This window comes from Chiloscyllium punctatum, chromosome 19 (genome assembly GCF_047496795.1).
Source record: "Chiloscyllium punctatum isolate Juve2018m chromosome 19, sChiPun1.3, whole genome shotgun sequence".
Taxonomy (NCBI): Eukaryota; Metazoa; Chordata; class Chondrichthyes; order Orectolobiformes; family Hemiscylliidae; genus Chiloscyllium; species Chiloscyllium punctatum.
This window is the reverse complement of record NC_092757.1, coordinates 83,617,641-83,644,714: the sequence shown is the minus strand read 5'-3', so window position 1 is coordinate 83,644,714 and position 27,074 is coordinate 83,617,641. Positions and strand designations below refer to the sequence as shown.

At 47.1% G+C, this 27,074-nt stretch overlaps 1 protein-coding gene across 4 annotated transcripts in view; it reads right to left on the bottom strand.

Annotated features, from left to right (window-relative positions):
* Positions 1-510: 510 nt before the first annotated feature.
* Positions 511-27,074, bottom strand: part of lyrm9 (LYR motif containing 9) — a 121,103-nt gene continuing 94,539 nt past the window's right edge. Inside the window, exon 4 of one of the 4 annotated variants that reach the window (XM_072589874.1) lies at positions 511-765. In XM_072589874.1, coding sequence (XP_072445975.1) covers positions 649-765 — 117 coding nt within the window. In that variant the 3' untranslated portion in view covers positions 511-648. The remainder of the gene's footprint in view (positions 766-27,074) is intronic. The other 3 variants (XM_072589873.1, XM_072589872.1, XM_072589878.1) reach the window with 3 other exon arrangements.

Genomic DNA, 27,074 nt, shown 5'->3' with positions numbered 1-27,074 from the left:
AAACATCCCCCCCTCCCCCCCCCCCACCACCGGTGCTCAGTAGCAGCAGTGTATACTATCTACAGGACACATTGCAGAAATTCACCAAAGATCCTTAGACAACACCTTCCAATCCTGACTTGGAAATATATCGCTGTTTTTTCACTGTCACTGGGTCAAAATCCTAGAATTCCTTTCCTAAGGGCATTGGGGGGTCAACCCACAGCAGGTGGATTGCAACCGATTCAAGAAGGCAGCTCACCACCACCTTCACAAGGGGCAACTAGGGACGGGCAATAAATGGTCGACCCGGCCAGCGAAGTCCCACAAATGAATTCAAAACGATGTCACAATCAAGACAGTCTCCAGAGTGGCACAGTTTGCAGTAATGTTTTGAACAATGCATTTCAGTGGACATATATTAATGATTATCTAGCCTGAGGCCTAGCTTATAATGTGCATAGTAATATCAAATATATGTGACAGATGCTTAACACAGAATGAGCTAGAGATACTTTATTGTGTGGTTTTGTTTATTAAACCTGTTCTGCAATTCTTATGATTAAATGCTCATTAGATAATCTGCTTGTGGTATTTGGCTGCTGGATGAGGAAATAAAGTCATAGAAGTTGCTTTAAAATGACTCGAAAGCAGGATGGAAAAACTCGGTCATTCTGAAGTGGTTGACCTTTCTCCTTGATGGCATTGTGGGAGTACGTACATCACATGGATGAGGGAAGACGGAAGCTCACCTTGAGGGCAGTTAGATTCAACAATGGCCACATCCTGTGAAAGAACATAAATAGTCATAACAACACCATGAAATATACAAGAAAAATTAGGCCATTTGGCCCATCATACCATGGCTTTCTCAGGAGAATGCGAGAACTGCAGATGCTGGACCACACTCTCGACACTGATCTCCAGTATTTGCAGTCCTCACTGCCTCCTAGTTGATTTCAACCCTCCTGTGAAGCCTTTTCCAAGGATGCCTACCTTAAAGAAGCTCTCCTCCTCTCTCTACAAACATCTCAGTGAGTCTCTCTCTCTCTCTCTGCACCCCCCAGATTATCTCCTCTGCCCTGAAGCTCTTCAGCCGCACCCTGAAGCAGACTCGCTACCACAGCCAAATCTCCTTCCTCAGCGCCTGCCTATGGAACCAACTAATCCCACATAGACTCTGGGGATTCCTGGTGAAGGGCTTTTGCCTGAAATGTTGATTCTCTCACTCCTTGGATGCTGCCTGACCTGCACCACCCTCTTGACTCTGATAATATTTCTCAACCCCATTCGCCTGTCTTTTCTATGTAACCCTGATCCCTTACCATCAGATTCCAGTCTCGGCCAGTGACTGCCACCTACACTCCAATGGGAGCAAAATGCACAGAAGTGGTGAATGGCCTTTGATGGGCCATTTCAGTGATTTAACTGGCCTCCCAGCAGGCAGCTGATCCATCCATTTCCCACGTCCCCCGATCCTCGACCCCCAATCCTTCTTGTTTCTCAGTCTATCATCAAGGAGCAGGCACAGTTCTAGCCAATGTTTCAGATCAATGATTACTTGATAGAACTGGGAAAGTTTGAAGATGTAACGGATTTTATTAACATTTGGAGGAGGAAGAAGTGGCGAAGGAAGAAAAGGAGAAGATAAGAAAAGGGAAGATCTATGACATTGTGGAAGACAGGAATGCTTTGCCACTTGGCACTGCTTGATCCATCGCTCGATCTTGGTTCAGTTTTCCAACATCTGCGGTGTTTAGCTTTGGTTGCAATACCTGACAAATGTGGCAGACTCCAACAACATTTCAAGACGACAGTGCACCATCATCTTATCAATGGGAATAGGGATGGGCATCATAGGCTGCCCAGCCATGCCTACAGCCCAGAACTCAATTACACAAAAGTATTACTAACACCATTTCATCTTCAGTATGTGCATGACATTAGCTATAAGGTTAGAGAAAAAGTTTGCAGACGACTATGCTCCCTCACAGACTTCCAGGGTCAATAATTTCAGTGAACCAAGTGACAATGTACTGTAGGTAAAGCAGCATATACGCTTGGACAGCTGAGAGCAACAGGGTGATTGTAATTGTGTTACAGTGAATGGTTATGCTCATTGACCAGTAGTAATTCTGGTATTATATTCAAAAGCCTTTAACTCTCCTGTTGAACTGTCTGGCCAATACATCGAATTAAAAGTAAAATCACCACAGTCTTACCAAACCATAAGGCTGCTGTATCATTAGAGTAAGGCACTGGTGCTGGTTTAACCTGAGGGGCGCTATGCCTCAGGCGAGTCAAGAGATTGAGAAGAAGAATCTTTCATAGTAATCTCAGCCAGTGCGAGAATTGAACCCACGCTATTGCCATCACTCATCAATTGTTCGGCCAACTGAGCTAATTGCCTCCATATTGAAGTTGTAATTACTGATTATTGACTGAATGGGACTGGCTAGATCAGAGTGGTGCTGGAAAAGCACAGCAGGTCAGGCAGCATCCGAGGAGCAGGAAAATCGGCGTTTCATCAGGAATGAAGGCAGGGAGCCTCCGGGGTGGAGAGATAAATGGGAGGCTCCCTGCCTTCATTCCTGATGAAGGCCTTTCGCCCAAAGCATCGATTTTCCTGCTCCTCGGATGCTGCCTGACCTGCTGTGCTTTTCCAGCACCACTCTAATCTAGACTCTGATTTCCAGCATCCGCAGTCCTCACTTTTGCCTGGATGGGACTGGCTGCCTAGTGACAAGCTTAGCAAGTGGGCTGGCCATTAAGTGTGTAAGTGGCAAGCAGGTGGATAAGTGAATGACTGAATGGCTGCCTGTGTGGGTGACTGACAGCTGGGGTAACCAGCCCTGTGGCCTGGGATAGGCAGCTGCGAGCTGCAGCTTTACTATTGTGTCTGGGATCTTTGCACTCTGTTTCTGTTGTGGAGGTTGCTTGGTCATGTAACTCATTGCTCTTTGTGTGCAAGTATCATTAAATTATAATACTGACTGTAGTGCATCTCATGTAAACCGCTTAGTCACCCCAAGATCATGAAAGACAAGACATGCTTGCAAGTGTTTTTTTCCATTTAGGAAACCCAGTTGGCTCACTAACAACCTTCAGGGATGAGAATTTGTCTCCTGCACTTAGCCAGGCTTAGCGTTGGCTCTAGTCCATATTATGTGGTTGATTCTTGTTTTTTACTTGTGCGTGTCTTATCCGTGGAGCCACAGGAAGTAGCAAAGATCCTTAATGAGTACTTTGTATCAGTATTCACCAAGGACAAGGACATGATTGATGTTGAGGTCAGGGATGAGTATATGAATACTCTAGAGAATGTCATTACATTGAAGGAGGAAGTTTTGAGTATCCTAAATTGCATTAGGGTAGACATGTCCCCAGAGCCAGATGGGATATGTCCCAGGTTACTGCGAGAGGCAAAGGAAGAAATAGCTGGGGCATTCGCAAATATCTTCACACCCTCTTTGACCACAGGCGAGGTTCCAGAGGACTGGAGATGAGCCAATGTTGTTCTCTTGTTTAAGACAGGAAGCAGGGATAATCCAGAAAACCAGAGGTCAGTGAGCCTGGTGTCTGTGATGGGGAAGCTCTTGGAGAAGATTCTGAGGGACAAGTTATTAGCACATTTGGAAGAAAATGGACTGGTTAGTGACAGGCAGTACGGTTTTGTATGATGAAGGTAATGTCTCACCAACCTGATTGAATTATTTGAAGAAGTGACAGGGATAATTGATGACAGAAGGGCTGTGGATGTAGTTTATATGGACTTCAATAAGGCATTTGATAAAGTCCCGGATGGCAGATTGGTACAAAAACTAAAATCACATGGAATTTGAGGTGGGCTGGCTAGATGGATATAAAACTGACTTGGTCATAGAAGACAGAGGGTAGTGGTGGAAGGATGGTTTCCAGAATGGAGACCGATAACTAGTGATGTTCCACAGGGATCAGTCTTAGGTTTGCTGTTGTTTGCAGTACATATAAATGATCTGGAGGTGGTCTGATTAGTAAGTTTGCAGACGACATGCAGATTGGTGAAGTTGCTGATAGTGCTGACGATTATGAATGGATACAACAGGATATTGATAGGTTGGCAACTTGGGCACAGAAATGGCAGATGGAGTTTAATCCAGACTATTGCAAAGTGATGCATTTTGGTTTGTCAAATTCAAGTGTGAATCATACTGTTAAAGAGTGTGGTGCTCAAAAAGCACAGCTGGTCAGGCAGTATCTGAGGAGCATCTGGCCAACTGTGCTACTCCAGCACCACACTCTTCGACTCTGTTCTCCAGCATCTGCAGTCCTCACTTTCTCCCAGTGAATTATACTGTAAATGGCAGAAACCTTAGGAACATTAACATATCGACGGATCTGAGAGCACAGGTCCACTGTTTCCTGAAAGTGGCAACTTAAAGTGGTCAAGGTGATTAAGAAGGCATCTGGCATGCTTACTTTCATTGGCCAGAGCATAGAGTACAAGAGTTGGCAAACCATGTTGCAGCTGTATAAAACCCTTGTTAAGCCGCATTTGGAGTATTGTGTGCAGTTTTGGTCACCACACTATCAGGAGGCTGTGGAAGCTTTGAAGAGTGTGCAGAGAAGGATCAACAGGATGTTGCCCCGTCTCAAGGGCATTGGCTATGAGGGAAGGTTAAGAAGACTGGGATTGTTTTCACTGGAAAGATGGCAGCTGAGAGGAGACCTGACAGAGGTCTACAAAATTATGAGAGGCATATGTAGGTTGGATCGTCAGAGGCTTTTTCCAAGAATTGAAGTTTCAATTACAAGGGGACATAGGTTCAAGGTGAGCGGGGAAAGATAAAGGGGAGATGTGCGAGGGAGGTTTTTCATGCAGAGCGTGATAGAAGCCTGGAACACACTGCCAAAAGAAATGGTGGAAGCAGGTATGTTGGGGACATTTAAGAGGTATCCAGATGGTTACATGAATAGGGAAGGAGTAGAGGGATATGGACCAAATAAGGGCAGCAGGTTTGTTTTTAGTTTATTTAGGGCATGACAGTCGGCACAGGCTTGGAAGACCAAAGAGCCTGTTCCTGTGCTGCACATCTCTTTTGCTCTTTTGTTCTTTTGAAAGGCATAGAAAGTCATTCAACTGTGGAAACAAGGAGGTAGTCTATTTTCAAGTGCAATAAAAGACCGTTAGTAAATCCATTGTTCTCAGCCTTCCTGGCCTTCTGTAAACAATGAGCTTATTCAGATTTTTGTTAGTCTGTGTGTCACATGTTTAATGGGTGTTTTTAACTATGGAGCATCAAATATTCCACTTGCTGTTGTTTCTGAGATGATGTCAAGTTCATCACTGTCAACTATTTTGTTGCATATCCATTGTCCATCTTTGCATCACTAAAAAACACATAGAAAACTTTTCCTTTTTCAGTCATGCCAAAACTGAGTAATATTTATTGAAACATTTGTGCAAATGAACTGCAAGTAATTTCCCCCTTAAGTTTATTATACTGTAGAAAAATGATAAGGCCCTTTATCAAACTTCCCTTTCATCTCTAGAACTCCAGTTTGAAGTTTGCCAGGATTGATGTAGAGTTTCCTTCTCTGGTTGGAATTATTCCTGAAGATTTCATTTTATGATCACTTGCATCTAAACACACACCCAATCAAATATGCTTCCTTTGTCTGTTTTTTACACCAAATAAACAAACGTGCACGACATATACTGAAGAAATTACGCTTTTGTTTTAACACCCCTGCAATTCTTTCCCCCCTGGATTGATTGGAACAACGTCTAGTATATTAATCTTTAATTCTTGAAGGCTCCAGGACAATACTGCAGTGTTGGTGATTCTAACCCGATGGGATTATGTTTCAAGTGGTCTCCATTGAAAGAAAACCAAGTAATATAATAAAAATTATAAAATGTATAATAAAAGACAAATACAATGATAATTATGGTAAAGGAGGGCGAGGTTTGTAAAATAGGTGAAGCAGCGTTTTATTTGAACTTTTGTCGACTGTATTTGCTGCTCATAATGTAGGCTGTTTTTCCACTGGTGAGACAATAATTCACCTTATTAATATCTCCTCCCTTCAAACCTGTCAAACAAACCAGCCACACGTAACTTTACTCCACATTGACACCTCTGGGATGTTTTTCTATTCACAGGGTGCATCAGCAATGAGCACTGAAAGGTTGCAGTGGGGACTCTGTGCACAGGGAGCCAGCTCTCAGACTGGACAAGGCTGCACACTGTGGGGATGCATGCTTACTGTCTGAACACCTTCTTGCTTGTCTGCACACTCTCTGCCCCACCCTATCATGCCCTAACATACCAATTAGCTCAGTCATGGAATTAGCCTTGCTGCTAATTTGCCCTCAGTCTAGGGAGTGTACACCATGCTGTAGGCAGTGTGTGCTATGTCAGTTGTGCACCTTAATCCTAGGACAGCTAAACCGTGAAGGAGGCATGGGGTAGGGGTGGGTTTGGGGGGGGTGGTTGGGGGGAAGTGAGAAGATTGGCCATCGTGAGCTTCAAGTGGGAGCAGTGCTTAAAAATGTGTTGCTGGAAAAGCGCAGCAGGTCAGGCAGCATCCAAGGAGCAAGAAACTCGACGTTTCGGGCATAAGCCCTTCTTCAGGAATGAGGAGGGTGTGCCAAGCAGGCTAAGATAAAAGGTAGGGAGGAGGGACTTGGGGGAGGGGCGTTGGGAATGAGATAGGTGGAAGGAGGTTAAGGTGAGGGTGATAGGCCAGAGAGGGGATGGGGGTGGAGAGGTTGGGAAGAAGATTGCAGGCCAAGAAGGCGGTGCTGAGTCTGAGGGCTGGGACTAAGAAAAGGTGGGGGGAGGGGAAATGAGGAAGCTGGAGAAATCCACATTCATCCCCTGTGGCTGGAGGGTTCCTAGGCGGAAGATGAGTGGCTCTTCCTCCAGGCGTCGTGTTGCCATGGTCTGACGATGGAGGAGGCCAAGGACCTGCATGTCCTTGGCGGAGTGGGAGGGGGAGTTAAAGTGTTCAGCCACGGGGCGGTTGTGTTGGTTGGTCCGGGTGTCCCAAAGGTGTTCTCTGAAATGTTCCACAAGTGGGCGGCCTGTCTCCCCAATGTATAGGAGGCCACATCGGATGCGAGAATATGTGACTCAACCTGAGGGTTATGCTGCAAACATTGATCACAGGCCAGAGACCCAAGCACACAGGTTGCCCATTCTAAGGCCATGGTACAGCATCGACTCTCTCTCTCTATATATATATGTTGCGTCTTCCTGATATCCCCCAGCCACTGTTGGACAATTCTGTGACAGCTAGACTGCTGTGCCCAATGGTCTTTCTTTTATTCATTTATTCATATGTCCCCAGTTGCCCCTTGAGCTGCAGTCCACCTGTTGTTGGTTGACTCACAATGCTGGGGGGGAGGGGATCCCAGGATGTAAGTTGACCCTCAGCTTGAATTTCTAAGGGGCAGAGGTCAGCAGACAGGGTCGAGACAGAGGGCCTGATCGCCTGTAGGGGCCTGTGTGTGCGGTTCCTCCTCTAGCCTCCTGGCAATGCCCTGTCTCCTTGTGAACAGGGGTCACCTACATAAGGTTTCCTGCCCCCATTGTCATGTTTCTGCCCTAGAGGATGAATGGCTGGGTGATGGAGTCCTGGTGTATCAGCCCTTGAGGCTGCTGGGCCCAGGTCGCCATGGAAGCCTGATGGTCACATGACCCAGTGCATTGCTGCAGCCCGTAGGCAATGAGTGCCATTGCCTCCCACCTACCTGCCCCTCCCTGCACATGTGGACAAACCCTCCCCCTCACCTCTGATTGCCGATAGCACAGTATCATCTCCTGCCTGGGGCAGAGCAGGCACCTGTGCCCCGCAAACTTCTGGGAGCCAGCTACCTGGGCCATTTCTTCCTTGACAGGACAGTTGCAGAGCTATAGCTGTGAGGTGCTCACCAGATGACACTCCCACAATCTCTGTGTGGATGGTTATCCCCGAGGTGTCAGTATCTGAGCTGGTGGGAGGTGCAGTCGGCAGCCTTATTGATATTTCATCTGAGACTCTCTGTACTCCCATCCTCAAAAGCTGAGTATTGCATTCCGAGTGGAGCCAGGCATTTCTCCAGGGAGCTTCAGGCTGGTGGAACTGCAAGGCGGAGAAGAGAGAAGGCATTGTCACCAGTGGCGAGCAGTGATTCCGAAAGTGACTGTGGAGTAAATGTGTCAGTTGCTTTGGAATAAAAAGTAATACTCACTGATTTAATTGGACAAGGACACAGCATCCCTGCAGGTCTTCTCCTGTGAGGAGCAGGGCTCCCTCCTGGGCGGGAGCGAAGACATTGATTTCAGACAGCTCTCCACCCCTTCAGACTCTTTCTGCCCTGTTATGGGCTGATCTCAATCAAGAAACAAAAGGGAGCCAATGTGTGAGGTTATAATAAGTGATAAATTGCAACTGTCTCAATGAGTGCAAGACTAAAAGCTTTAACAAAGTACTCGAGTTTTGTACTGCCAAAAGACAGAAAAGTTCACCCTTCTTGGGATTGTGAACAGAACGGACGCGATCATGATGAGTGAATATTAGACACTAGATTGAAAGCTGGGAGTTATTTGGATGGTAATCACCACCCCCCCCCCCGTCAGTATTTTCTGCTTTTATTACAGCCTCTGCAGTTCTCTGCTTTTCAAAAAGCAGTTGAAGTGCATTTGAATAGTAAGTAGGATGTAGTGAGGGTATTGGTGATTTAATAGTTTGACCATTTTACCATTGGACGTTGTCTGATTATCTCTCTGTTAGTTAGCAAAGACTGCTACTGCTGGAGGTTTGCAAGGCAAGTTCACCTTTTAAGGCTATTGAAAGTGAAACTTCTGGTTTATTGGTTCTGAAACTAGCATTGTGCAATTCAGCTTTTGAATTCAGTGTTACACAATCTGTTGAGGATATTTGACAATGCACCTTCATTTTCAGTAATTGAGCATTATAATGTGGAAGAGGTCTCAAAAGGTCACTTACAGAACACCAATGAAGGGCATATTCTCGAACAATGTCAAGGGAGGAGAAAAGCATACTGCAAGGTTCCATTGCAAAATTGATAGCGTTTCTCAAAAACAATTATGAGCTGCTTATATATTATTCCTGTCCTTTTATGTACTAATTTAATTGTCTTGAAATTATTTGTGGACTCCGTTTATTGCCTATCAAATCATTGTCTTTTCTGGGAGCTTTCTTCACGTTGAAAGATTTGTTCTCTCCCTTTTTTTAAGATTAGAATCCCTACAATGTGGAAACAGACCATTTGGCCCAACCAGGCCACACCGACCCTCTGACTAGTGCACCTGACACTGTGGGCAATTTAGCACGGCCAATTCACCTAACCTGCACATCTTTGTCACTGTGAGAGGAAACCCACGCAGACACGGGGAGAATGTGCAAAATCCACACAGTCACCTGAGACAGGAATCGAACCCAGGTCCCTGGTGTTGTGAGGCATGTGTGATCGCCACTGAGCCACAGTGCCCCCCCCTTTCTAAGGAAATTGATGGCCAAAGACATGGATTCCCAAAGCCAGGAAATCCAATCTCTATCTAACAGATTTTCATTTGAGAACTGCTTGATGAATTAAGATATATTTGACAGGGAAAATGTAAATCTAACCAGTGGGTTCCAGGTCAGCTGACTGACCTGGATTTCTAATCAATTAATTGCTTTTAAATTACATGTTGTGGATGGGCTTATAGGAAGGATGTTGTGAAACTTCCAAGGGCTCAGAAAAGACTTACAACGATGTCACCAGGACGAGCTATAGGGAGAGACTAAATAAGCTGTGGCTATTTTCCTTGGAGCATCGAAGGCTGAGGGGTGACCTTCCACAGGTTTATAAAATCACAAGAGACATGGATAGGATGAATAGTCAAGATATTTTTCTCAGGGTAGGGGAGTTCAAAACTAGAAAGTATAGATTTAAGGTGAGAAGGAAAATATTTAAAAAGGGCAACTTTTTCACACAGAGGGTGGTGCATGTTTGGAATGAGCTGCCAGAGGAAGTGATGGAGGCTGGAACAATTACAACACTTAGAAGGCATCTGGATGGGTATATGAACAGGAAGGGTTTCGAGGGATAAGTGCCAAATGCTGGCAAAAGGGACTAAATTAGGTTGGGATGTCTGGTCAGCATGGATAAGTTGAACCAAAGGGTCTGTTTCCATGCTGTACATCTCTATGACTATCTTCTCTATTTATGGTGGGGCAGGAGTGGACATTTGACTGAATGAGGCACATAGGCATCCAGAGATATGTCCAAGTTAATGTTTGTACACATGTGGCTCATTTCAATGGGGTGCCATCTCACTCATTGCCATCAGTGACTCTTGTTCCGAGTAAAGGAGTGTGTGGATGCAATTTTGGGCTTAAATTTAGCTTTGAATATCGGATCCATACTTAAAGCCAATGCTGATGCATAAAGGGTGGCCAATGGTGAGGTGCCTGTATTTGAGCAAATATTTTAAGGATAGAATTTGTGAGACACTGGACAAAGTTGTTGCTAAAAGCAAGACTGTACAATCATTCCCACCTATATCTCAACAACTGCGTCAAATCGAAGAACAAAATGGACTGACTGAGCATAAGGTGATGTACGTATGGAAGATACCAGCTCTGCATTTCATAACAATCATAATTCTACTTATATCACACTTTAATATTATCAAAGATTCCACGATTATTCATAGCAGCAGTATAACATGAAATACAGATACTCAGCTATACCATGATATAATCAGGTAGATTTAAAGGATTAATTTAAAGGGGAAGAGAGGTGGAGTGATGGATGAATTGAGTTTCTGCCATTGATTGAACAATGAAAGTAGAGGTTGTACAAAAGGCCGGGGAGGTGGGGCTAGGTGTGGTGGGGGCTGTGGGGGTTGTGATATTTTGACCTGCGGGACTGGAAGAGCTTCTGGCAGCGTTTCTCAAAACTTTTCTCACCGTGAGAATTGTTGAGACTCTGCAATGAAAACAGAGAGGTGTGGTGCTGGGGGCCAGAAGGTCTGTGACACAGAGGGTATTGGGGGGGGGATGGGGGGTGGGTAGGTTAAAGACCCCTCAGTGAGGGGCTCCATGGTGGTGCTGTTTCTTTCAAACAAACGGCTTATCATTGTCACTTGCATTTTACAGCAAATCATGGAGTGAAATAAAGTGAAAAGCTTCAACAGTTCAGTTTTAGAATAAAAAGGATAAAAGATATCACAGAAAGAGTGTCCTGTACCAGCTCACCAATGACACATGCACTGCCCACTCCCTTGCCTGCACTGGATCCACCAGTGTAAGCGTCACCACTCTTTAGGCACTATCTCTTTGTCACTGGGCCCACCTCACCCCTGCCGCCAATACCGATGCTACTCAATGATGCCAGGGGTCCCCAGCTCCAGGCTTAATGCAACAAGGAGTTCCCCAGCTCCAGGCCTAATGCAACCAGGAATCCCAGGCTCCAAGCATACTGCAAACAGGAGTCCCAACTCCCCTGCTACCTTGACGATGCCAGGGTCACTGGCTCCGGGCCTACTGCAAGCAGGAGTCCCCGGCTCCAGGCCTACTACACCTAGGAGTCCCTGGATCTGGGCCAATGCAACCAGGGGTCCCCGGCACTGGACCTACTGCAATGAGGAGTCTCAGGCTCTAGGCCTACTCCAACCAGCACTCCCAGGCTTCACTGCCAGACCAGGCTGCCACTGTCCCTTCACCAAAACCCCTGCTCTGGCCACCCTCTTCTGAGCTGTTATCTTGCCTGTGCCACTATCGTGAAGAATCCACTGCCACTGGCACCACTGATTGCTGAATGAACTTTGCCGCTTCTTCTGGCAACCCTGAACACTGGGAGGACATTCCTGGGGAGAAGGTTACCAAGAGTACAATAGGTAGATGGAGGTGGGGATGAAAGTGATAGGTCAGAGAGGAGGGTGGACTGGATGGGTGGGAAGGAAGATTGGCAGGTAGGATGGTGCTGAGCTGGCAGGTTGAATCTGGGGTAAGTTGGGGTAGGGGAAATAAGGAAGCTGGTGAAGTCCACGTTGATGCCCTGAGGTTGAAGTGTTCCAAGGCGGAAGATGAGGCGGGTTCTTCCTCCAGGCGTCGAATGGTGAGGGAGTGGCGGTGGAGGAGGCCCAGGACCTCCATGTCCTCGGCAGAGTGGGAGGGGGAGTTGAAATGTTGGGCCACAGGGCGGTGTGGTTGATTGGTGCAGGTTTTCTGGAGATGTTCCCTAAAGTGCTCTGCGAGAAGGCGTCCAGTCTCCCCAATGTAGAGGAGGCTGCTTTGGGAGCAATGGGTACAATAAATGACATTGGTGGATGTGCAGGGGAAACTTTGATGGATGTGGAAGGCTCCTTTGGAGCTTTGGATGGAGGTGAGGGAGGAGGTGTGGGCGCAGGTTTTGCAATTCTTGCGGTGGCAGGGGAAGGTGCCAGGATGGTTGTAGGGGGGCATGGACCTGACCAGGTGTCTGAAGGTAATGACGGTATGACAGGGGTTTCAGCAGCCAATGATCTGACGGTGACAGGAGACAGATATTGCACAGAGTTGGAAGCAAGTGGTCTTGGTAATGAAGGAGAAATGGTCACTGGAGGCTAAACTCAACTTCAGTCAGGACTTTAGGATGTGGATGAAAGATGAGATCAGTTCCTGGGGAATACTGTTGGTGCTGGAGGTGGAAGGCAATATTAAGAACTTGCTGGTATTAAATCAGAGGCAGGTTTACTCATCCAGTGTCATACCAGCAGTCTGATAAATCACAGGGAGTGGAGGAAATGGTGTTGGGTGTCACTGGCTAGGCCAACGTTTACTGCCCATCCCTAATCGCTTTTGAGAAGTTGCTGACTGAGTTGCCTTCCTTAATTGCCGTAATCCTGGGGTTTAGGGACATGCCAGTGACAGTGAGGTTTGAAAGTGAGAATGGGGTGCGAGGAGCTCACCAGTGGTGTAGGTACCATGGAAAACAACGAATGTTAGAGATCACAGTGGGTAAGGCAGCATCCGTGGACCCTGCATTGTGAAGGTAGTACTAATGCCATTGTTCTTCCAGATGGTAAAGATAACAGGCTTGAAGCGTATTGTGAAGGAGCCTTAGTGAGTGAGTGTGAAAAGGCAGTGCAGGAAGAGAAGGAAGCATTCGGAGTGGTCGGGTTTGTGGAAAGCTGGGTGTTGACTATACAGTGGTACTTGGTGGTGACCATCCAGGGAGCAGCTGATGCTGTTAGTGCCCTTTCTCCAGCTCACCCAGATCTCCCTCTCTGCATCTGCTTTCTGCATGGGGTCTGCTCATTGCTTTTGCTTTCTTTGCTTCCAGTTCAAACTTTTCCTCGGCTTCCGGTGCTCTGTCCACTGTGTGCATTCTTTGTCCCTGCTCTCCCCGTGTCCCTGCTCTCCCCATGTCCCTGCTCTCCCCGTGTCCCTGCTCTCCCCATGTCCCTGCTCTCCCCATGTCCCTGCTCTCCCTGTGTCCCTGCTCTCCCCGTGTCCCTGCTCTCCCCGTGTCCCTGCTCTCCCTGTGTCACTGCTCTCCCCATGTCCCTGCTCTCCCCGTGTCCCTGCTCTCCCTGTGTCCCTACTCTCCCTGTGTCCCTACTCTCTCCATGTCCCTGCTCTCCCCGTGTCCCTGCTCTCCCCGTGTCCCTGCTCTCCCCGTGTCCCTGCTCTCCCCGTGTCCCTGTTCTCTCCGTGTCCCTGTTCTCTCCGTGTCCCTGCTCTCCCTGTGTCCCTGCTCTCCCCTTGTCCCTGCTCTCCCCGTGTCCCTGCTCTCCCCTTGTCCCTGCTCTCCCTGTGTCCCTGCTCTCCCCTTGTCCCTGCTCTCCCCGTGTCCCTGCTCTCCCCGTGTCCCTGCTCTCCCCGGGTCCCTGCTCTCCCCTTGTCCCTGCTCTCCCCATGTCCCTGCTCTCCCCGTGTCCCTGCTCTCCCCTTGTCCCTACTCTCCCAATGTCCCTGCTCTCCCCGTGTCCCTGCTCTCCCCGTGTCCCTGCTCTCCCCATGTCCCTGCTCTCCCCGTGTCCCTGCTCTCCCCGTGTCCCTGCTCTCCCCTTGTCCCTGCTCTCTCCATGTCCCTGCTCTCCCCGTGTCCCTGCTCTCCCCTTGTCCCTACTCTCCCCATGTCCCTGCTCTCCCCGTGACCCTGCTCTCCCTGTGTCCCTGCTCTCCCCGTGTCCCTGCTCTCCCCGTGTCCCTGCTCTCCCCATGTCCTGCTCTCCCTGTGTCCCTGCTCTCCCCATGTCCCTGCTCTCCCCGTGTCCCTGCTCTCCCCGTGTCCCTGCTCTCCCCTTGTCCCTGCTCTCCCTGTGTCCCTGCTCTCCCCATGTCCCTGCTCTCTCCATGTCCCTGCTCTCCTTGTGTCCCTGCTCTCCTCATGTGTGCACGTGCGTGTGTGAATGTGTGAGTATATGTGTGGTGGGGTCTGTGTCTGTGTCAGTATGTGTATGTGTTTGTGTGTGTATCTGTCTGTGTGTATATGTGCACATGTATGTGTCCGTATGTATGCTTGTGTGTGACAGTTTCTGTGCATGAGTGTGCGTGTATGTGAATGTGTGTGTATGCATCTGTGTGTGTGTCAGTTTCTGTGTGTGTGAGTGTTTGTGTGTGTGCGAGAGTGTGTGTGTGTCTGTATGTGTATGAGTGTGTGTGTATTTGTGTGTGTGTCTGTGCCTGTGTGCGAGTGTTTGTGTGTGTATGAGTGTTTGTGTGTGCGTGTGTCTGTCTGTGTGTGTGAGAATGTGTGTGTGTCAGTGTGTGTGTGAGTGTGTGTTTGTATGTGTGTGTGTGTTTGAGTGTCTGTGCGTGTGTGCGAGTGTTTGTGTGTGTGTTTGTGTCTGCGTGTGTGTGTTTGTGTGTGTGAGAATGTGTGTGTGTTTGTGTGCGTGTCTGTGCGTGTGTGCGAGTGTTTGTGTGTGTGTGTGTGTGAGTGTGTGTGTGTGTGTGTGTGTCTGTGTGTGTCTGTGTGTGTGTGTGTGTCTGTGTGTGTGTGTTTGTGTGTGTGAGAATGTGTGTGTGTTTGTGTGCGTGTCTGTGCGTGTGTGCGAGTGTTTGTGTGTGTGTGTGTGTGAGTGTGTGTGTGTGTCTGTGTGTGTCTGTGTGTGTGTGTGTGTGTGTCTGTGTGTGTGTGTCTCTGTGTGTGTGTGTGTGTGTGTGTGTCTGTGTGTGTGTGTCTGTGTGTGTGTGTGTGTGTGTGTGTGTGTGTGTATGTGTGGTCCCAAATTATAGCAGCCTCCAGGTGGCCTGAGTCACTGGATGTCCGTAACTCTCGGTCAGGTGAGCTGACTGCTTTGATAGGTGCTGTCATGCCAGCCCCAGGCCCTGTGTGTCTAACCTGACCTGGGGCCTGGCATTCTATGGAGCAGTTTCCTTCTTCGGTTGGGGCTTTGCTGCCAAATACAAGTGAAGCTGCCAGACACTCAGCTTGTGATTGAAACAAAAAACACAGAATTTCCCCAGTTTTCCTGCAGATGAGGGCTGCAGGCACTCGAGCAGCTGCTGTTGGTTTTGGCAGATCCCGGGAGAGCTCAGAACTGGCATGGGAGATGAAGGAATGGGCGGGATGTGGTAATCTCACACTCTCTCCATTCCTCTGGTCCCCTTAACCTCTGTGAAACCGATCTTTTACTCACATTGATTTGCCTGGGTTTAAATCCTACAGCAAGGGACAAGGAGGAAATGTGTTAGATGGGGGAACGGGACAGGAGTTTCGGGGGTCTGATGGGGGTGGGGGATGTTGTTGGTATGGGGGATAGAGGAACACAATGCTGGGGTTTGTTTCAGGTATCATCCTCACACATTATCATCTCCCTTATCAGCACCGCCATCCCAGTCAGTAAGGGGGCCACGGGGTCATTGTACATGTCAGCCTGCTCCCTCCCCTCTTCCTGCTGCACACCATCGTCTGCTGGATCACTGCTGCGGTGGATCCACCAGGAAAGGTGGATGTATTAGGAATGTATGACCGTGAAGGAGGTGAGGAAAGGTCTGGAAGGTTGTGGCTGTGTGTTGCTTCACAGAGTTGTCAAGGTGACCCACCTGCTGACTGCTTCTTTGCCACCAATCTCATTACCTTCTCACATTGGAGCACCCATCCACTCTCTCAGTTTCTCTCTATATTCTTTGAATTTGTCTCCTACAAGTAGAATTGGAATTAGAATTAGCTTTATTTGTCACACATACCTCAAATGTATTAGTCGGACTTGCAGCACCATCTCAGGGACAAGGTCCCCAGGTACAGCTTCTTCAGTTCCAGTTCTCAGAAAAATAGAGAAGTTAGAAGTCCAGCATTGCAGGTTTTAGGAGTAACTTATAAAATAATAAAAGCAATCTACCAATCCAGTCCCTGCTTGCACCTGGCCTCCTGTCCATATCAGGCCTTGACTGTAGACAGCACCAAGCTCCACCTCAGAGTTCATGAGGCCAGGAGATCGCTCTGGAACCACGCCGAGTCCGGAGGTCCATGCTGAGGCCGAGAGACCGCCACAATAGGCTGCTGGTAGATTGCCACCCTGGGCTGGGAGGTGGCCACGCCCGGTTGAGACTATGTCTCATTGGGTCTGTGTGGAGGCCAGGGCGGGGGCAAGGTTCCAAGGCCGAAAGGTCAGAGGCTGCAAGGTCTGAGTCCATTGGGGGTTGGGGGCGCCATGGGTTCGAAGGCCGGGAGGCTGAGAAGATGGAGAAAAGAAAAAACAGATAAAAGAGAAATAAATAAGTGTGAAAAACGAAAGGAACAGACAGAGTGAACAAGCTCCAGTTGAAGCGTCGTACTCCACCACCATCTTGGATCAAGTAGTTTATCCAATTACCTTTTTTGTCAACTGCTATTAAATCTGTTTCCATCACTCAATCAGACAAAGTATCCTAACCAGAAGGGCTATTGAGGCTGGATAATTCTATTCATTCCTGATGAAGGGCTTATGCCCAAAACATTGATTCTCCTGCTCTTCGGATGCTGCCTGACCTGCTGTGCTTTTCCAGCACCACACTCTCGACTCATTCTATTCAAAACTGAGACAGACAGATTTTTACTCAGTAAGGGAATGGGGAAAGGGCAGGAAAGTGGAGTTGAGGATTCTCAGATCAACCACGATCTCATTGAATGGCAGAGCAGACTCGACGGGCTGAACGGCCTACATTTGTTTCTCGATCTGATGATTTTAATCCTGCACAGACGTTTTTCCTGATGGTACTTTTTGTTTCATCTGGCAATCACCTCAAATCTGGTTCACAAGATTCCACCGTTGGAAACAGTTTCTTTTACAATGGGATTGAGTGAGTTTGGATGAATCCTGGGCATTGTTGCCGCAGGAAATGGTGGGTCGGGTTGTCATGGTTCGGTAAAACTAATGTCCTTGGCTCTGCCAATGAAGTTGAGGTGATCGGACAGGTCACACAGAAAGTCACATTGTAACATAAACTGAGTCACATGGCCCCAGACGTTTGCCCCAAAAGCAGATTGGTAAATGAAAGCTTGAAATAAAACACTCTATAAAGTGTCATATAATAAAATATTATTCTGTAGCTTCCCTATAACACTTTGAGAACTGCAGGTGATAAGGGGTCAGTATTAAAAATCCAAAATTTTGCTCTAAAAAGCAGTGTATAAAATAATAAAAAGCAGTGGCGGTATGGTGGCTCAATGGTTAGCACTGTTACTCCACAGCGCCAGGGACCTAGGCAACTCTCTGTGTGGAGTTTGCGCATTCTCCCCATGTCTGTATGGGTTTCCTCCGGCTGCTCCAGTTTCCTCCCACAGTCCTGTGCAAGTAAGGTGGATTGGCAATGCTAAATTGCCCGTAGTGTCCAGGGATATGTAGGTTAGATGGATTAGCCACGGGAAATGCTGGGTTGCAGGGATAAGGTCTGGTGGGATGCTCTTTGGAGGGTTGGTTAGGACCTGAAGAGCCGAATGGCCTGCTTCCACACAGTAGGGATTCTCAGATTTGGGTTAGACACCTGAGAGCCTTTGAATAAGGGTGAAATGTCTGAGCACATGGCAAGTTCCAATCTGTCTTCCTCCCATTAACTGGAAAAACACATGTAGCTGACCCAAATGCCAAGAGATTGTTGTCTGGAGATGATTCTTAATCAAAGCACTCTTTCTGACTGCTTTCAATGACACGCAAAGGGTTTGTACTCGCTGCGGGAGCATGTACACTAAAACTGGAGCAATACAGAGATTAATGTGGCCCCTGTGCAAGAACATCATGCATGTCCATGAAATGTTAAACAAAAGACTGACCTCCAGTGCAAAAAAGTGTGTACTCTAATTAAATGTAGATTTCAAATATATTCTCAGCCACATGAGTCAACAAACAGATAATGAGGGCTTCAAATGCCTACTGTATTACAGAGCTGCTACAATGAAACAAGGTGTTCCCAACCAGGCGTTCCCACAGGTAATTTCACCCGAAAAATATGCCTTGCAATTTTCTATTGTTGACAAGGCCACCCCTGATCACTTCCTCTCGCACTCCCATCGCCCACCATCCATATCTCCTTCACCATCTCTAACTCTGCAGCCTTGAGGCTGAAATCCAAACCCAGCTCCTTCTCCTCAAGTAGTTACCAAATGGTTTCGGTTGAAGGACCCCTTTCCAAAATGATTAGTAATCAAGCTCCCACACCAGAATTATAACGTAATATGCAATTATTGTCTGAAAGTTTTGCATGTGAAGTATTTTTTACACCGATACTGTATGTTTATGATGACAAGCATTTTCCTACGTACAGCCATTGGTGAGATATTTGCTGACGGTTCATTGATGCGATTGCTCATCCTTTGCAGGAACACAGAGCAACCATTGGCCTGGAGAGAGCAGCATCCTGAGGGGAATCCAGTCTATGGAATGAACTGGGGGAACAGAGCAATAACAGGGAGCACAGCATATAGACAGCAGTGCACAGGGAGAGCAGAGACATGGGGAGAGCAGGGTCAGTGGGAGAGCAGGGACATGGGGAGAGCAGGGACACGGGGAGAGCAGGGACACGGGGAGAGCAGGGACACGGGGAGAGCAGGGACATGGGGAGAGCAGGGACACGGGGAGAGCAGGGACACGGGGAGAGCAGGGACATGGGGAGAGCAGAGATCTGCCCGTTCGTGAGTCCCTGCCATTCCCACATCCCTGCTCTCCCCGTGTCCCTGATCTCTCCATGTCACTGCTCTCTGTGCATCCCTGCTCTCCACATGTTCCTGCTCTCTGCTGATCTGAGAATCCTTAATGCCACTTTCCTGCCCTTTCCCCATTCCCTTACTGAGTAAAAACCTGTCTGTCTCAGTTTTGAATAGAATGAGCCGAGAGTGTGGTGCTGGAAAAGCACAGCAGGTCAGGCAGCGTCCGAGGAGCAAGAGAATCAATGTTTTGGGCATAAGCCCTTCATTAGGAAAGAATATAATGACCCAGCCTCAATAGCCCTTCTGGTTCGGATACATTGCCTGATTGAGTGATGGAAACAGATTTAATAGCAGTTGATAAAAAAGGTAATTGGATAAACTACTTGATCCAAGATGGTGGTGGAGTACGACGCTTCAACTGGAGCTTGTCCACTCTGTCTGTTCCTTTCCTCTTTCTCTCTCTTTTTCTCTCTTTTATCTTTTTGTTTCATCCTCCATCTTCTCAGCCTCCCGGCCTCCGAACCCATGGCACCCCCAACCTCATGGACCCCGACCTTGCGGCCTCTGACCTTTCGGCCTTGGAACCTTGCCCCCGCCCTGGCCTCCACACAGACCCAATGAGACATAGTCTCAACCGGGCGTGGCCACCTCCCAGCCCAGGGTGGCAATCTACCAGCAGCCTATTGTGGTGGTCTCTCGGCCTCAGCGTGGACCTCCGGACTCGAGGTGGTTCCAGAGCGATCTCCTGGCCTCATGAACTCTGAGGTGGAGCTTGGTGCTGTCTACAGTCAATGCCTGATATGGACAGGAGGCCAGGTGCCAGCAGAGACTGGATTGGTAGATTGCTTTTATTATTTTATAAGTTACTCCTAAAACCTGCAATGCTGGACTTCTAACTTCTCTATTTTTCTGAGAACTGGAACTGAAGAAGCCGTACCTGGGGACCTTGTCCCTGAGATGATGCTGCAAGTCCGACTAATACATTGGAGGTATGTATGACAAATAAAGCTAATTCTAATTCCAATTCTACTTGTAGGAGACAAATTCAAGGAATATAGAGAAAGACTGAGAGAGTGGAATTAACTGAATTGTTGTTCAAAAGAGCTGGCACAACTCAATGGGTGAATGGCCTACTTGCACAGCAAACAGGAAAAGCGGGAAAACTCAAGGGAGTTCCCTCAATATTAGGGAGGTTGCCAGGCTATGGGGCTGCCAGGTGGGACTCTGTGCTCCAACGTGAGAAGGTAATGTGATTGGTGGCAAAGAAGCAGTCAGCAGGTGGGTCACCTTGACAACTCTGTGAAGCAACACACAGCCACAACCTTCCAGACCTCTCCTCACCTCCTTCACGGTCATACATTCCTAATACATCCACCTTTCCTGGTGGATCCACTGCAGCAGTGATCCAGCAGACGATGGTGTGCAGCAGGAAGAGGGGAGGGAGCAGGCTGACATGGACAATGACCCCATGGCCCCCTTACTGACTGGGATGGTGGTGCTGATAAGGGAGATGATAATGTGTGAGGATGGTACCTGAAACAAACCCCAGCATTGTGTTCCTCTATCCCCCATACCAACAACATCCCCCACCCCCATCAGACCCCCGAAACCCCTGTCCCGTTCCCCCATCTAACCCATTTCCTCCTTGTCCCTTGCTGTAGGATTTAAACCCAGGCAAATCAATGTGAGTAAAAGATCGGTTTCACAGAGGTTAAGGGGACCAGAGGAATGGAGAGAGTGTGAGATTACCACATCCCGCCCATTCCTTCATCTCCCATGCCAGTTCTGAGCTCTCCCGGGATCTGCCAAAACCAACAGCAGCTGCTCGAGAGCCTGCAGCCCTCATCTGCAGGAAAACTGGGGAAATTCCGTGTTTTTTGTTTCAATCACAAGCTGAGTGTCTGGCAGCTTAACTTGTATTTGGCAGCAAAGCCCCAACCGAAGAAGGAAACTGCTCCATAGAATGCCAGGCCCCAGGTCAGGTTAGACACACAGGGCCTGGGGCTGGCATGACAGCACCTATCAAAGCAGTCAGCTCACCTGACCGAGAGTTACGGACATCCAGTGGCTCAGGCAACCTGGAGGCTGCTATAATTTGGGACCACACATACACACACTCACACACACACACACACAGACACACACACACACACAGACAAACACACACAAACACTCACACAGACACACACTCACACACTCTCTCACACAGACACACACAAATACTCACACAGACACACACTCACACACACAGACACACATACAGACACACAAACACACAGACACTCTCACGCACCCACACTCTTTCACACAGACACAGACACACTCATACAGGCACACTTACACACACACTCACACACACACACATAGACACACTTACACACACACACACTCACACACACAGATACAAATATACATACACACATGCACACACAGACACATACACAGACAGATAGACAGACACACAAACACATACACACACATGCACACACGCAGCCACACACCCCACGACACACGCAGCCACACACACCCCACGATACACACAGATATGCACACAAACACAGACACATACTGACACACACAGACACATACACATACACCCACCAACATATACACAGACAGACAGACTTAAACGCATACACAGACAGACACATACACACACGTATACATACACACAGCCACACGCACCCATGACACAGACACACACAGATACACACACAGCCACACACACCCCATGACACACACAGATACATGCACAGCCACACACACCCCACGACACACAGACACACACACACACACACACACATATACACAGCCACACACACCCCATGACACACACAGATACACGCATAGCCACACACACCCCACGACACACACACACACACACACACACACACACACACACACACACACACACACACACACACACAGCCACACACACCCCATGATATACACACACAGCCACACACACACCCCATGGACACACAGACACACACACACACCACAGGCAACTAACCATCTCCTCAAGGTGCACTGCAGAAATTTGCAAAGGCTTCTCAGACAGCACCTTCCAAACCCATGACCACCTCCATCTAGAATGACAAGGGCAGCAGATACGTCACCCCTTGTAAATTTCCCTCCAAACCACTCACCATCCTGATTTGGAAATATGTTGGCATTCCTTCACTGTCACTGGGTCAAAATCCTGGAATTCCCTCCTTAAGGGCATTGTGGGTCAACCCACAGCAGGTGGACTACAACAGTTCAAGAAGGTAGCTCACCACCATCTTCTCAAGGGGCAACTAGAGATGGGCAATAAATGCTGGGTCCAGCCCGCGACACCCACATCCCACCAACGAATTAAAGTAAACACCACACAAACAGATGATGACCAGGGGTAAAGCTGCTGCAAATCTATTCAGGAACAGACTAGCATGAGAAAGGAGTGACAGAATCCTGGAATTGTTACAGTGCAGAAGGAGGCCATTCAGCCCATCATGCTTGCGCTAGCTCTCCAAATGGCCATCTGTGTTCTACAAGATCTTTGTATCACTGCAGCAGACTACCACTCATGACACTGACCTCAGGCAGGTCTAGGTGCGTCAAATTGATTGACACAATTAGTCACCCATGGGGAAGTACTGTGTGAGGAAAGAGCAAGTTGGTTTGTATTCAGTTTGCCGACTGTTTACCTTCAAGAAACACTTACATCATATGTTTCCCAATTCTGGAAATTAGTCATTTCGAGAAGAGTGTGTTATTTTCATTCTGATTTCTACCAGATGATGTAACCTTCTGTGGTAATGCAGAGCCAATCATCAGAACTGTTTAACATTCTAAGATTAGCTGAAGGATTTGTCATGGGTTTGGAGGGTAAGTGGGGAAGCAGCCATTACAAAGATGACTTGTTTAATTAAAAATGACCCAACAGGAGAATCAATGGCTGAGTTAAATTACTGCTGGACTATTATCAAGAAACTCTGGTTATATCTTGCGCTCCCAAGTTCAAATCCTGCCATGGCAGATGGTCAAATTTAAGAGTCAAATGATGAACAGAATAGAATAGGAATTGAGTGTTACTTGTTGACAGTGAAACTATTACTGATTGTTGTGGTAAACCCCAACTGGTTCACTAATGTTCTTTAGGGAAGAAAATGGCTGGTCTGATCCCTAATAAGCCCTGGCAGCCTCTCCATGGGCCATATGGTGAGGTGAACAAGGGATGTCATCAGATATCTTCCCTCAACAAACCTCTCCTATCCCTCATTGACTGCAGTGACCCCTGACCTTGTTGGGAAGTTGGCTTCCATCTTTGACAGCTGCAGTCCTAAGCCTGCATTGACTGCAAAGCTCCTGGCTTCCTGATTGCCTGGCAAGCTCTTGGGATAGGGGGAGGGGTCAAGAGTCCCATCTTTCAACAGAGAATTGAAGAATGCCACTGGCGTATGCCAAATGGCACAGATGAGATTGCCCTCATCTTTCTGAGCACGCCACAAAATTTGATGTGTGTTAGATTCTTTTTGGGGTGGGGACACAAATATTTTAAGGGTCTTACAATCCTCTCATGGTCAGTCTGAGGCATGTGCAATGCTTTCTAGGAGAAAGGACCTTCCAGTATCTGTTCTCAAAGCTCTTCTTCACTTCACTAGACCAAGATCCTACACTCTTCAAGTTTACAAGTTCCGTGTTTTACTAAGCAGTTGCTAGCAACTGGTGCATCCAGAGTTTTCTGTTCTCTATACCAGCTGAGGTATAACCTGTAGGTTTATTTCAATGTGTACATGGTGATAAGGCCCACTCCTAATAAAGAGCTTATGCTCGAAACATTGACTCTCCTGCTCCTCAGTTGCTGCCTGACCTGCTGTACTTTTCCAGCGCCACACTTTATGACTCTGATCTCCAGTATCTGCAGTCCTCACTTTCTCTGCCAAGGTGGTAAGGCTACTGAGCACCACACTCTGAGCTCCAACCTTCTAGCAGATTCCTATCACTTGACCACTGAAGTCGTAACTACATCAGAGCTTACCTCAGAGACATTCTCATACTCATTAAATCCCACCTCTAATCCTAACCTGTTTGAATCTGTCTGTAGCATAACTGTGAATCTAACCTGCCATTGCAGTTGCCAATTCTATTAGTCAATATCTACAAATTCATAGATTAACTTGTGTACATGTAATGCCAAGATAGATGGATTCTTGATCTATTAGGGGTGTTGATGGTAATTATGATTTGGAGGTGCTGGTGTTGGATTGGTTGTGATAAAGGAGGAGCGCTCCAAAAGCTAGTGCTGCCAAATAAACCTGTTGGACTATAACCTGATGGTTTGTGGTTTTTAACTTTGATCTATTAGGGAATTCAAAGTTTTTGGGGAAAGGGCAGGAAAGTGGATGTGAGGAACGTTGGATCAGCCACCATCTTACTGAGTGGTGAGGTGGGCTCAAGGGCTGAATGGCCAGCTCCTGTACTTATTTATGATGGCAACTCCACAGAGATTCGATGAGCCAGTGATCATGAGCCTCAAGCAACGTCTACGTCTTTTCCAGGACTTTTTAATCAGCCTGCATCTGAGATGTTATGGCACCACATCTGGAACAAGTTGGACCCAGGCCCCCCTAGTTCAGAGGTAGAGACATTACTGTTGTGCCACAAGAGCCCTAAACAACTTCTTAAGATTACCTTTCCAATTTACTGGTCAGTCAATTGGGTTATTAGAAACTGAATTGGTGTCATAGAAATACCAGGAATGAATGGTACCTCAAGGCCTTTCTTTCATTGTGCAACTTAGATTGGCATGGTGCCTTTAAAACGGAATAAAATGTCATGACACAGCTTTTAAATAGGAGTGTAACAAAGTTCTAGTAAACATTAAACATTAAGTTCGAGTAAACATTAAATTTACTGCTTATGAAACCTGAACAAAAGGGGATGCTTATTATATTTTGTTTGGGGGGGCCATTTGTTACGGTGAGTTCAAAGGTGCTGCATTGGAAAAGCACAGTAGGTCAGGCAGCATCCAAGTAGCAGGAGGTTTGACAGTTCGGGCATAAGCCTTTCATTATACATGAAATGTCGACTCTCCTGCTCCTCGGATGCTGCCTGACCTGCCGTGCTTTTCCAGTGCCACACTTTTGAATTCTGATCTCCAGCATCTGCAGTCCTCACTTTCTTTCATTCATTAGGATGGGCTTTTCAAGGCTTTTCTTTGTTTTTTTTATGGCATGTGGGTGTTGCAGACAAGGGCCAGCATTTGACATCCATAATTACCACTGAATTGTGTGACTTTCAAGGCCATTTCACAGGGCTGTTAAGGGAGGACCACGTTGTTGTAGGGTCTGGAATGGCCAAGCAGGGTAACGATGGCAGACATCTGCACCTATAAATCTCTGGCCAACAACATGTATTTTCACAACAATTGATAGTTTCACAGTCACCATTATGGACACTGCCTGTAAATTCCAGAATTATCCATTACATTTGAATTTCTCCAACTACCATAGTGGGATTTGAATCAGCATCCCCAGAGCAAAAGGTGGGCCTCTGAACTACTAGTGCAGTGCCAATTTTGCTGTCCTTCAGATTGCTGTAGTATTGTATTATCCATTTTCTCCCTCCATTCAGCATTTAAAACCTATTTCTAGTGATTTAAGACATCCGTTTGATTCTCCACATGAAAATGTGTCAAACACAATCTTCTCCACATTTTCATCCCTCCAGGCTACAAATCCACATGAACATAGATATTTTCTGACCAATCTGTTACGATACACCTCTAGAGCAGATGGTACTCGAGCTTCGGCCAGCCTGACCCAATGGTAAGGACACTGCCAAGGACACAAGATGTGTCTATGCTAAGATACGGTTTCAACAGTTATAGCTGTCCACTGCCAAGAGGCTTCTCTTTAGGTCTGAATCTAGACGGCATGTGGTAGCAGTTAGTTCTTTGACATGGGCTTTCAGCTAAGCCTGGTTCAAAATGCTTATCATTTGCACTTATGCAATGGGCTTTCGATGGTAATTAGGTCTGTTTGATTGGCCTCATTGTCCCTGCATTGAAAGGGGACAATAGCCATCATCTAAGGATGCTGCTGGTAGTAGTGAGGCCAGGACGCCTGGATTCAAGTTTCACCTGCTCCAGAAGAACGTAGTAACATCTCTGAACACGATGATTAGAAAAGATCTGTGCTATAGATATGAAGGTGCCGGTGTTGGACTGGGGTGGACAAAGTCAACAGTCACATGACAAAAAACACACCATTTGTAGTCACGGTCAAAGTGGCATCTTATAAATTCCAGCTTTTGGAATAAAACCAGCCTGATTCCAGGTTAAAACTCTTGAGACAGATTCTGAACAAAGCCTCACACCTACAATTCAGTGTCTGACCTGAGATGTCACCTTTTGTATACAGTGTATTCCTATTGGTCTGCCTGATTGTCATGACAGCACAGCACTGAAATTGACTTTACACACTGCCTAAACCTCTTGGTCTCCTCCGAGACACATTATCTGACACTTCAGTCACACTCGTTGTATGATATTTTGATCTCTCTGCCTATAAACTCTGTGTCTGTGTTTCTGTGTCTCTCTCACTGCGCCCGACGAAGGAGCAGTGCTCCGAAAGCATGTGATTTCAGACAAACCTATTTGAATATAACCTGGTGAGGTGTGACTTCTGAATTTGTACAATAGAGACTGATGTGGTGTTTGGCTGAGGATTAAATTATCGTGTGACGCCTTATCTGTAATTAGAGACATTTTTAAAAATGTAAAAACCATAGAGGAAGAAGAAAACAATGTAAAATGATAGTTGTTCAGACAATAATATATGATATAAAGACAGAAATTACAAATGCCTGTCAGTTTGAGATTCTTAATAAACAATGGGATTGGTTTTATGCTGGTGACACGTATAGACCAACATCTTAGATAGGAAACTAATATAACAATCAGAACTTCATTGTGACAAACATTATGCTGCTATGAAATTATGCCTTGTCAGTGATC